This window comes from Triticum urartu, chromosome 5 (assembly GCF_003073215.2).
Source record: "Triticum urartu cultivar G1812 chromosome 5, Tu2.1, whole genome shotgun sequence".
Lineage (NCBI taxonomy): Eukaryota > Viridiplantae > Streptophyta > Magnoliopsida > Poales > Poaceae > Triticum > Triticum urartu.
In genome coordinates, this window is record NC_053026.1 from 303,359,018 (window position 1) to 303,371,211 (window position 12,194).

Consider the following 12,194-nt stretch of genomic DNA (forward strand, 5'->3'; position numbering starts at 1 on the left):
GATACGGATATATCCACTTCCATATCCATATTTGTGTCAAAATCTCCTACCATATTTTATTTTTTATTTGTTTAATAAATTCGGATACAGATAATTTTCATTTCCATTTTGGTTCGGATGCGGATGTTTCGGATACAAATAGGCATTTTCTCGAATACGAATATCAGATATTTCGGATTATCCGCTACCACTTTTCACCCCTGCCAATTCTAGAGGGGATGTTTCCACCATAGTTGCTTTGATGTTCTAAAAGAATAAATCCAATGTACTGATGCTAGGTTGCTTCATCAAGTTCAGAGGAACAAGGTACTCCCTCCTATCCGAAATAATTGACGCATCCTCTCTATAAAATGCTTCAGAAAACAATGCAATTTTAGTACTCCCTCCGTTCCCAATTAATTGGCGCAACCTCTATACAGCATTTTATAGAGAGGATGCGTCAATTATTTCGGATAGGAGGGAGTACCTTGTTCCTCTGAACTTGATGAGGAAACCATACATGGTTACACCCATTAACTCTGCAGCTACACTTACCCAAGTTCCAGTGATACAAGCATGATACAGCATGAACCACCATGGTTATGGAACACACATCAACTGAAGACGAAGCCTCAAGCCGCCGCAATTGCATGTTTCTCACAGGCCCGTCCACGTTAACCAACGACACGACAACGGGCACCTGTGAGAACAAGCACTGCCAGACCCAGGCCCGTTGCTGCGTTTTAGTTTTACCCCAAGTTTAAAATTTCATGTAATACATGAGACTTGCATGTAAACCATAAGGTGAAACTTATACTTTGGCCAGAGTGCAAACAAACCCCTGGAAAACTGATGTGTGACATAATCGCTCTGGCATTTAGGATTCAGAATGGCAAACCTAGCTTGGTTGATAAACTAGGTGTTGCATTTTTCAGGATAAGAACGAAAACAAACAAACTGAATGTACCTTTCACATGACATATACAGGCATATCAATCATATTATGTACCAGGGAATTCTATTGTATCGGACAAGTAGTACAACCGGTCGTTTGAAACCAAAGATCGCATAACAATCTTGGTGAGGATTTTTTTTTCTGAAATTATCTTGGTGAGGATTGGCATACTTAGATACAGTTCAAGTATCAGCATCGAAAGAAAGTACAAAAATGATTGATGCAACTGACAGAAACTACAGATAAAGTACTACCTCCGTCCTGATTTATTAGTCCCTTTGGGTCAAACTTTGACCTTTGATTTAACTATCAAAAAATAAGGTATATACCATGAAAATAGTATCATTGAAAACCTCTTTTGAATATGAATTCAACAATATAAGTTTTGTGACATACAACTTATACTCTGTTGGTCAAATCTACGGTAAAAATTTGGCACAAAATACTAAGGGGAAGGACCGAGGTAGTATATGGGGTAATATGTAGTATCTTCAACACGCAAAATAGAACAAAGCCCTAAAAATATATTTGTAGATTAACATACTTAAGCCATAAAGCTAATATCTTAGGTAACTCCAGAAGTTCAATCTACATAGCAATGCACAAGCAAGCAAAGCACAAGAGCAGCTTTAGCTCTGCAGCACATGCATAGCTTGCCTGATGGAACAACTCCGTCATGTGACATAGAATCAACACAAGGCGACTTCACCTACATGTTAGCTATTTGTAGTACAAACATAACAATAAGTGCTCATTTCATTCTCGATAAAGTTTCGTATTTTGGCTCTTGCTGTTCAATATCTTTACTGCCCAGTAGATGAGTTAGAATCGAAGCCTAATAGTCTGGAATGGCCGCAAAGGTGAACCCTGGTGCTCCTCTCCATGAATAGTATGCAACTCGGGTCTCATAAAATCCTGCATAAGCAATGTAAATATGTACACGTAAAAACCATATACTCGTTTGAAAAGTGGATCGGTTCTCTAAATGAGATGCTAAAGAGCAAGATAATATTTGTTTTCCAGGTAATGGTTGACATGCAGAAGAGTAGGAAAAGTTATGTTTTCAGCATAATAATTGAGATACCAAAACGGGCCTGTTTCGTCCAAAATGGAAGAGCCTATAGCAGCTACTGTTACATATCAACATTGTACCTTGTCTCACATACTCTAGTGATACAAGTGGACATTGTTTTTACAGGAAGATCAAAAACTAACCAGTATATGCAAGTGGACATGCGTAATGAGCAGATTAAAAACTGCACCATGCTTAATTACCCCAGTGATGCAAATGGCCCTTGTATATACAGGAAGTATATGCAAGTGCCCACTGTTTTTACAGGAATATTCATATAATAATTGGAGGAAGATAATATTCATACTGGAAGATGAAACAGTTTCATATCAATCTTAATATGGAAACTGAAGCGAAGAACATTGACGTACCAGGAAGAAAGGCAAGGATGCCCAGGAACAATAGACCATACACCTGAGAGCTATCACCCTCCATGTGACCTGTGGATATAAAGTACGAAAGGAAGAGAAGAGAGCTTCCCAGGAAGAGGAGGAACAATGCTAGGGCAATCGACTTCCACGGGATCCTCCTCAAGGATTTTGGAGTGTATGTGAACCGGCGGTCAACATTGTCTTCATCCCTGTCCTCCGTAGGAAGAACAGAATAAGGAATGTTCCGTCTGGCCGCCATACTGCAGTATCAGCATTGGAAACACATACTGTGACTACAAGTACAAAAAATGGCCAAAGTAATACAACTATACAAGACAGAAGAGTTGAGAAAATCACGAAATGTGAAATCACCACCAACAAATGAAAGAAACAGAGAAATTCCACTCTCGGAGAGAAACTGAGGACTAGCTGTTTTGCCAATATATAGGCTGCATATAAAGTACTAAAACAGTCAAGACAATGACATGTTTCACAAAATTGAAGTTATCCAGATAGGAGGCTATTATGCTATGGTAATCAGCGCGGCACCAGGATGGTAATATGTGGGGTCATTAGCAAGCTGTGGTCATTAGTCTATGAATCCAAAGACTATTATAAGATAGCTTACTAATCAAAGGAGGTTTTCAAAAAAACTGTGGGGTCAGTTGACCCCACAGATTACATGTAGCTTCGCCACTGATGGTAATGCTTGATGTGGACATTAGACATTTCCTGTGCAATCGCCCTCGGAGAAGAGTTCAAATTTGTTAAATGACCAAGAGCACGCTTATCAAGATTTTTCTTCATTATATGATCAAGAAAGCGTTTATCAAGATTTTCAGTGAAGCTCATCAGGAGTTCCTTCCCGCGTGTAATTTGGAACCAATTAAATGAACATGTAGAAGAAGAACAGATACAAACATTGACATAATACATACTCCCTCCGTTCCTAAATATAAGTCTTTTTAGAGATTCCAATATGGACTACATACGGAGCAAAATGAGTGAATCTACACTCTAAAATATGTCTATATACATCCGTATGTAGTCCATATTGAAATCTCTAAAAAGACTTATATTTAGGAACGAAGGGAGTATAAACCAAAGTTCTTCCAGCTACAAAATTTGGGATTCTCATAACAACTTTGAACATTCAAATTCAATTCAAGTTTCTTTTGCTTATGGCTTTACTTCAAAATCACTTGTACACAATCTGTAGAAAATAGAAGAATAGTGCTTCCTACATTTCAAAGTCTATAAGACACAGCTTTCAATCACTAAATTTTATGCTTCTACTCCCTCCGTCCGAAAATAAGTGTCTCAACCTTAGTACAACTTTGTACTAAAAGCTAGTACAAAATTGAGACACTTATTTTGGGACGGAGGGAGTACATAAGTTGCAGAAAATGAAGTTATGATTTGAAGAATTTATATCTCGAATATACACATTCCTTTTCATACATGTAACCCAAACTCATGATCGTATCTTTGGTTAAAGCTGGATAGACTTGACTTCATCGATTCTAGGATGTAGTTCTTTCAAGAGTGGACGAAGTATCATGGTTTCCGTTTAAATAACCATTGCTGTATGAAAGCAATAGGCATCATATGATGCGTAGTATATAGATGCAAATAGTAAGAAAAACATGCTTAAAACTTGCATTTCTGTGCCAAGTTATGTTCAGTTAGACCTCCAGTTCCAAGAAAATGTGTGGCCCTTTTAGATAGAATACTTTGATAGGCATGGTGTTTAAGAAAGTTCTATCTTCACGAAACCATGGAATTGCTGAGAATGCTATATGAACCTTTGTTCAGTGCTCTGAAAGATGAATGCTATAACTGCATACGTTCCTAGTCAAGTGTTTTGGAAAGATGACTGTTTGCTTAGGTGGTGATGCATAAATGTTCAGGAAAGGGATGACAGATGAATGGAATTAAGGGAAAGAAAGGAGAGAAATTAACATCATAGCTACATGCAAACTTATATGTCGAAACACAACTAAAAATCTCGTGTCCTAAAGCAAGTACCGAGAGTGGTACAACTAGTTATATACAAGTTTTTCCTACTAAGTGTATCACAGAAACGTACAAATTTTACTTTTGCCAGGAAATAGCACTAGTCTCACAGTAGCTATAGTTTGCAATGACCTTGACAGGAAAATTTACCTTTTCTGCTGTAAGTCAAGACTTCTGATTGCAAGACTGAGAAAGCAGGAAACTACTGCCAAAAGAACACTAATACATCTTATTATTCATCATGGGGCCATGTCCAGTGCCCAATAGAACCATTGCATATGGGGGCTTTCCCCCGTGGTCGCCGGTGGATTTTTTTTTTGTAGCAATGCAGTTTCATTAATTGGTATTTTCCTGATTTGCGCAAATCAAAGCTAATGCCACGTGCTGATGGTCCTTTTAAGGTGTTAGAGAAAATAAATGATAATGCATATAAACTTGAGCTGCCTGCAGATTTTGGGGTTAGTCCCACTTTTAACATTGCAGATTTGAAGCCCTATTTGGGTGAGGAAGATGAGCTTCCGTCGAGGACGACTTCACTTCAAGAAGGGGATGATGATGAGGACATCAATACCATTGTTACACCCACTGCCCCTGCTGCTATACATACTGGACCAATCACTAGAGCTCGCGCACGCAAATTGAATTACCAGGTATTCTCGTTTCTGGGTAACAATTCTAATGTTCATGAGAATATGATGCTGCCTAAATTGGATACTTTTGTGTTGATTACTAATGAAGGGCCTAGCATGGACAAGAGAGATGAACACTGGAGCAGAAACAAGCATGGAGATGAAGGCGCGCGTGAAGGGAACCATAATGGCGTTTCTAGTGCAGATTTCAGTACTTTGAAGCCTCCTTGATGACATACAAGGACATGGACGAAATATGCAAGATGCCATTTTATAAATTTCGTCCATAGCTTATAATAGGTGCTGCGCCACCTTATTTTTGGGTCAGGTCCATGTAATTTCGAAATACTGAAGTATAGGCTGTTTTTAGAGTCCGTATGTGTGGGGAAAATAGAGTTAGGGTTGGTTTCGGACCCCTCTTCCTCCATATATACAGCCCTTAAGGCGTCGTTTAGACTTTGGGTTTTGTTTAGATTAAAAGTTCGCCCTAGCTGCAACTCCGCGTACTTCATTTGTGTTCAACGACCAAACCAGGCGTCACAGAACCCCACCTTGATCAATAAAGCTTTCATCTTATATTCGCAATATCCAGATTGCAATCTTAGGTTTCTTGCTTGTTCTTCGTTTGCTTACAGGAAATAGACTTTCATGGTCAGGTTGATCGTGCTCCGGCATGGTCAATAATCTCTCGGAGTTGGTTTAGCGATTGCTAAGGCGTGACGTCCTCGCACGTTCATAGTCGGATCGTCAAAGTCTATTCCTTCGAAACGATAATCACCTTCTCATCGAAAGATGGGACACCTTTGCCTCTATCAATACTAATTGGTATTGCCCATTTAATCAATACTAATGTATTAGTATATACTAGCAAGCAAACCCATCTAAAAAACAGCATTGCTCATATAATAGGGAACATGCTTAATAAGTTGGTCACGTCGATATGGGCATCAACTCAGGCCTTAGATAAACAAGGACGATCCCACAGCAGTGATTTGTTAGCGAGTGCGATTTTTTGGAACCTCTGATAGGGAACTTAGTATGCACATGCACACAAGTTCAATCAATGGCAAGTAAGTTCAATTTATGGGAAATACACAGCAAGCGGTCTAAATTCACAAGCAAAAACACACCGGTTCAATCTATTGGGTGGAGGATGTGGACTCATTCGGTGGTCGTGCCTGCTACCTGCTTCCGAGAGGTGATGCGGTCGGGAGGGAGTGCGAGACGGAGGAGGATCTGGTGGTGACGAGCTGCGCAGGGGAGGTGGTGTGAGAAGCTCGAGGAGATGTCCCCCACGCGGAGGACCTGTGAAGAGGCGGAGATCCGGTGATCGGCGATGTAGACGGTGTTGCGGCGACGGGGTGCTAGCTGATGAAGGCCAGGTGGCGGCACAGAAAATGGAAGAGAGGTGGCCGCGCAAGGGTCGCCACAGAGAAATTGATGAGGGGAAATCAATCCCTACAGTGAGAATTTCGTGCAGTGCGGATTAATTGGAAGGGGGCTCGCCATGGGCGGTGGACGGCCATGGAGGAGGCTCGGCCGGAATTGAGAGAGATGACCATTACTGTTCTGGGGTATAGGAGGAGAACAGGAGAGGGAAGGGGGGGGGGGGGGGGGGGGGGGGGGGGGGGGAGATGGGGGCTTACCTGCTGTCGGTGCTCCTTTGAAGTGGGTCGCCGGCCGCCGGAGGGCGCCCCTTTGCCGGCTGGTGCGTACTGGAGGAGGAGGTGAGGGGAACGATCAGAGATGAGAAGCAGACGACTCGCCGCTGGGCCTTCTTCCTTTTCTTTTCTTCTGGATTCTGGATGGATTCTCGAGTTTTTTTTTTTTGAAACTTGGATGGATTCTCGACATTTGACGCACACAAAAAAAGACCATTTACCCCTTAAAAAACATTTGACCATTTCTTCAGAGCAACTTTCCACAACATTTGACCATTTCTTCATAGCAACTTTCCACAACTTTTGAATTTTCCAAAGCAGAATCACAACCAACTTCTGGACTAATTGTCAACCCTAAGCCCAAATCTGTTGATCAACTTATTGTAATAGCCAATTTGACAAACTAGGCCCACATGTTCGGACCTAAGTGGCAAAAATTCGTCACGTGTGAGCTCCTATGTGGCCTACCATCCCCTCCTCTTCGCAGCCCCGGCTGGCACCATAAACTCCACCAATGTGTTGAACAGGGAGCTAGGTGTCAATAGGGTGGTCGAAATTCTTCCATAGGATGATCACCAACGTATAGCGGTCGGGCGTCCACACGACAGCATTGGTCTGACGGAGCCTGAGAGAAGGTGAAGACAATTGTTTTTTTCCTTTTCTGCGGTACATGGCGTAGAAACTGCAGGCGAACGCGTCGTTGGTAAGACGAGGATGTTTTATGCGTGATGCTATTTTACACACATTCAATAAATGCAATGTAGGAGGGAACTTGCCACCTAGAGCATGACATGTGGGCCCAATCACTTAGATTGCCTATTAGAAGGTGTACACCAACAGATTTGGGCTCAGTGTTGAGAATTAGTCTAGAAATTGTGGTCATGTGTTGAAAAACTCAAAAGTTGTGGTAAAGTGTTATAAGTTGCCTTCAAGTTATGGTTTCGTGTAAATAGCTCATTTGAAAAATATTCACCGCGCACTAAAAACTTTTAGTGTGTATTTGAAAAAAAATGGTCATCATATATTACAAAACCTACAAAAGAATCTGAAAAATAAAAACCCAAAAAAAGAAGAAAATCCAAGATCAGAAAAGAGAAAAAAACGAAACAAAACAGCTATTATGTGGGCCGGCCCGTCTGGAGGAGTCCTCTGCGAAGCCGCAACTATATGTTGCACGCGGCCGTCATATAGGATTGACCGCCGCACTGCATGCCACAGAGGTCTTCCCAGCATCCGAATCGTGTCCGCCACCACTCCACTAGATCACCGACCACCGACCACCGTGGTAGTTCTAAAAAAAGGCGACCACCGTGGTCCTGCCCGCCCACAGCGCACACCGTACTGCGCCGCCTAGGCCGATACCAGAAGCCATCTCCTGCTCCCCACGGCTCCACTCCGGCGAGAAATGCGGCGCCCTTCGGTTCAAGATGGGCTGACGCGGCAACTCGGATCGGTGGAGTCGACTCGGCAGTAAGACTGGTACGCGTGCGGATGCTGCCGTCGATTTTAATCCCCCGCCCACCCTTGCTTCTAAGTTTCCGGATGTATAAGCGGGCGTCGCATTTGCAGCCTGCGGGAACTCGATTCGTCGGCGGGAGCTCGCGGATTTCTAGCTTGTCGTTGTGCAGGCAAGTGGGGAATTTTTTCTAACCTACTACCTTTGCACTTTGAAGGGAAGATAGAAGAGGGGGTAAGATTGTTTCTGTTTCTGAGCCCTTTTTTGTTTGCAAAGAGTGGGTGGTTCTTGAAGAAAGAGGTCACGGAATAAATTATCGTGTCGAGAAATTTAGCAAGGCGCGTTTCATGCTTTATCGTAGAGCCAGCGCAGATGATATGGCCTACTAGCTTTCATCGTCACAACTTGCGTAGTTAGAGAATGACAGCTCAACTACTCCACCGAAAAGGAAAATTAGATAGTTTAGTTTACCACTTTACTTTATCGCATTTGTCTCAAGTAAGAAGCATGGAGTGATATGTGCCATAGGGCTAAAAGAGAGGTGCAGATTGTTGCCACGAGCTATGCACCTAGGGTCAACTAACCACATGAATGCTGAGCACAGCAAGATGCCAAATATTTTTTAGGATGCAACACAAACCTAATCCCACATACCTGCTACAGATTATTTTTATACACTCGAAACCATTGTTTGTGTCATACTTACTCTTGATATAAGAATAGAGGAGCCTGCTCAGCAGAAAGTGGTCACAGGTAGGCAAACTGTAAAACATGGGGATGTGGCATCTATCCTAAGATGGTGATCTCACTGAAAGTGGCACTCTTTCTTTTTCATAAACTGAGAATCTTCTGTCACATGCTAATGGCCCTGTCTGCCTTTCTCCTCCTACTAGTCTCCTTTTCCCCTTACTTCTTCCCCCCTGATCCTCACCCAGACACCGCTACTGCAAACACCATTCCCATTCATATTCACCTATACCTTCATACACAGGCCATCATCATCTAAGAGTGAGAATCAGGAGAAGGGCGTGACAAGAAGATGCTGAAGAAACTGATATCGAAGACCAAGAGCAAGAAGAAGAAGGAGGCTGCCTCTTCTTCCCTCCCCACCTTGGATCGACTACATGAGGTCTCTCCACCCCTTTTTCCACTTAAATGTTTGCTTGTTTTTCTTATATCGATCAACCTTTACCTTCTGCTCTTCTGTTTCCTTCGAGTTGTCAAGATAGGGTTGGATTTTGGGCTTGGGAGTTAGGGGACGTTTCTAAATAGTTCTCTTCAAGAAATGTGGTCTTTAATTCGCAACAGAGCAATTGGTCACTTGGTAATGTGTAAACAAAGAAAAACCTCAATACCGTGTATCACCTAAGTGAATAGTAAAAGCTTGAGTACTGTAAATCTGTAATGCAGATGTGGGTATTTCTATATCCAATGGATTTCCAGAACACAATAGTGGAAGAAAACAATACTTAAAAGGTCTTCTCTTTGTAGATGGACAAACCTGCCAGTTGGTTGCAGATTTTGACCATTAGTTGTCATGTGTCTAGTTGGTTGAATTCAAGGTATGGTCAGCTGTATCGTCCTAGTCAAATTTTGCTCAACTGTTTTGAGGACATATGATGCGGACATTTTTGTACCCTGTTTCTTGTTTTTCTACCAAAGTGATGTCAGCGTGACCCCCCCCCCCCCCCCCAAAAAAAAGTATGTTTTCATGCACACAAAGATCATTGTCACTGTAGAAAGAATAACCTAATGCGAAGTCAGATTAGGTTGATGTATTGTAGTGTTCATTCCCCGCTGCAGCCTCAGCTTAATTATACTCATCGATCCATCATGTCCTCACTTTCCTAGTGTTGCGCACATTATTGCAACAGTAACATTTTTCACAGCAATGTCTGAGATATTTTTAGTTTATCGGAGAGAATTTGATAGACTCTTATATGTTCAGGGGCTCATACCAGCTAGACAAAAAGATAAATTTGAGTTTCTCAAGTTATGAATACAGCTAAATGCTAATTTGACTATCATATATTTTCATTCTCAGTGGCTTATATGTTAATACTTTGTGGTAATGTGTAGACCCTAGAAATGCTGGAGAAGAAAGAGCGTTTGCTTCAGAAAAAGTCTTCCGCGGAAATAGAAAAGGCTAAGGACTATACAAAGGCAAAGAATAAGAATGGTAAGCCTAGTGGAAAACCTTTATTTATTTGTCAGGTCTTACACATAATCTATCGACACAAGGCAAAAACTTACACTGCTAGTCTGTGCTTGCATGTCTAAAAAAGGTTTCTAGCTAATGGCTATTTGGTCCTGGAATAACAAGTAATGCTTCTTAGTTTTTTATGGTTTTGTAACTTGCATGAGAAACGGCTTCTTTGTTGCAGCTGCGATTCAGTGTTTAAAGAAAAAGAAGTTGTATGAAACACAGATTGAGCAGCTATCAAATTTTCAGTTGCGAGTTCATGATCAGGTAATGTAAGACATAGAAGTATTTCAATATATGCCCACGCATTAAACTGATAGGAGATTATTTTGTGCAGATTATAATGCTTGAAAATGCAAAGGCAACAACTGACACTGTTGATGCTTTGCGCTCTGGGTCATCTGCTGTCAAAGCTATTCAACAGTCCCTGTAAGAGTCCATCATCCCTCCTTGGTGCATTTCAGTGGCATTCCAAGGTGTAGGATTTCCATGTGCCAAAGGGCTTCACTTTGCCTTTTCTATTCTGAAATGAAAATTTGTCCCCAATAGTTATTTCTGTCCAAGCTAGTTCAGGTTTGCTTAATTTTCCCTTCGTGTTTTCTTGGGTTTTTGCGCCTGCCAAAGCTTAACTAGACCCCGTTCATTGAACATTTTCCATTTATAGTCGTGACATGCGCACCCAGCAGCAATGGCCATACAATCCATACATGTATAAGCTACCTGGCATAGATGTAGGAATGCAGCCCATTGGTTGCCGATAATATATCCATACCTGAATGGGCTGACATATGTGGAATCCTTCCGCAGGAGTATCGATGACATTGAGAATGCAATCGAAGAGGCGAACGAACATACAGAAAATATGAAACAGATACAGGACGCACTTGCTACACCATTCGGTGCTTCGGCTGAATTCGACGAGGTATGGATTGGTTTATTTAACCCTTTGCACCGGTTTACCAATGTTTACTGTCCGGTGCATACCGTCACACATTGCTCCTTTCCCGAATCAGGACGAGTTAGAGGCGGAACTGGAAGACCTCGAGGAGGAAGAACTGGACCTGGAGCTGCCTGAACCGCCTCGGGGGACACGCGTGGCGCCATCAGCGTCGGCGGCGAGTTCTTCTCGACTGGCGGCCAGCGATTTCGCTGAACTGACCAAACTTCAGGCAGAGATGGCGATTTAGGGATCTGCTATAAAAATACTGCGGTTTGGAGGGGATGCTGTCATTGAAACCTCTGAGGCTCATTGCCATCCTTGCGGCGTGCATGTAACATGTTGTAAAATTCAGGTTATGTTGAAGAGCATCAACTCCTGTCAATTTCTTGCATGCTGTTTGCCCTCTTTCTCTGCGTGCACTGTCCCCACTGAGCCTCCTCAATGAGAGCTCCTTTGATTCAAAAGAAATTTTTAAGGATTTAGGTCCTTTCTTTTGCGTGGTTGTTTGATTCGCAATATTTGAATCCTTAGATTTTGGGAATCATTTGCACTCTTTTTTTGAAAAAAATAATCTATCTACTAAGACCTCTCAGTAGATTTTCTTTGTTTTTTCTGTGCTACTATCATATACTCATTCATCCAATTTCTTGTTAGCGAGGAGCTTTTTGGAACGGAGGGAGTAGTAGTTTTTTTCCTACAGAATTTAAGATCACGTGACACTTTAATCCTATTAAAGAGGCCTGATATCGCCAACAACATACGGTTGACAAATCTTCTTGTGCAAATGTGGATGACGTTCTTGTACGAATGCATAATGGGATTCAACGTGTAAAAGTGTCTATCTACTAAAATCTTCTCTTCGTTGTCGAGGTAATTCGTGTACCATCTTTGACAAAAGAAAATTTCTTCTAT

General features: G+C 41.9%; 2 protein-coding genes across 4 annotated transcripts; one reads left to right on the forward strand and one right to left on the reverse strand.

The window, feature by feature from the left end:
- Positions 1–1,451: 1,451 nt before the first annotated feature.
- Positions 1,452–6,845, reverse strand: LOC125508718 (transmembrane protein 230-like). The gene is made up of 3 exons (XM_048673501.1): positions 6,669–6,845; positions 2,378–2,637; positions 1,452–1,849 (listed from the first exon to the last, which is right to left on the reverse strand). The coding sequence occupies exons 2-3, from the start codon at positions 2,634–2,636 to the stop codon at positions 1,770–1,772; spliced, it is 339 nt and encodes a 112-aa protein (XP_048529458.1). The 5' UTR covers position 2,637; positions 6,669–6,845; the 3' UTR covers positions 1,452–1,769.
- A 1,046-nt stretch (positions 6,846–7,891) lies between these two features.
- LOC125508719 (vacuolar protein sorting-associated protein 32 homolog 2-like) lies at positions 7,892–11,673 on the forward strand. 3 transcript variants are annotated; one of them, XM_048673502.1, is made up of 8 exons: positions 7,892–8,162; positions 8,253–8,373; positions 9,131–9,268; positions 10,219–10,318; positions 10,524–10,609; positions 10,680–10,771; positions 11,150–11,264; positions 11,356–11,673. In XM_048673502.1, the coding sequence occupies exons 3-8, from the start codon at positions 9,179–9,181 to the stop codon at positions 11,527–11,529; spliced, it is 657 nt and encodes a 218-aa protein (XP_048529459.1). In that variant the 5' UTR covers positions 7,892–8,162; positions 8,253–8,373; positions 9,131–9,178; the 3' UTR covers positions 11,530–11,673. The 3 variants fall into 3 exon arrangements, with proteins under 3 accessions (XP_048529459.1, XP_048529460.1, XP_048529461.1); XM_048673503.1 differs by having other exon boundaries at positions 8,253–8,311; XM_048673504.1 differs by lacking the exon at positions 8,253–8,373 and having other exon boundaries at positions 7,894–8,162.
- The last annotated feature ends 521 nt before the right edge of the window (positions 11,674–12,194 follow it).

Excerpts from the sequence above, each read along its gene's own strand:
- LOC125508718 (XM_048673501.1), bottom strand. The coding sequence starts at position 2,636 with ATGGCGGCCAGACGGAACATTCCTTATTCTGTTCTTCCTACGGAGGAC. Across the intron at positions 1,850-2,377 it reads CATCCTTGCCTTTCTTCCTG|GATTTTATGAGACCCGAGTT; the intron begins GTACGTCAATGT and ends TTGCTTATGCAG.
- LOC125508719 (XM_048673502.1), top strand. The coding sequence starts at position 9,179 with ATGCTGAAGAAACTGATATCGAAGACCAAGAGCAAGAAGAAGAAGGAG. Across the intron at positions 9,269-10,218 it reads CCTTGGATCGACTACATGAG|ACCCTAGAAATGCTGGAGAA; the intron begins GTCTCTCCACCC and ends GGTAATGTGTAG. Across the intron at positions 10,610-10,679 it reads AGTTGCGAGTTCATGATCAG|ATTATAATGCTTGAAAATGC; the intron begins GTAATGTAAGAC and ends TATTTTGTGCAG.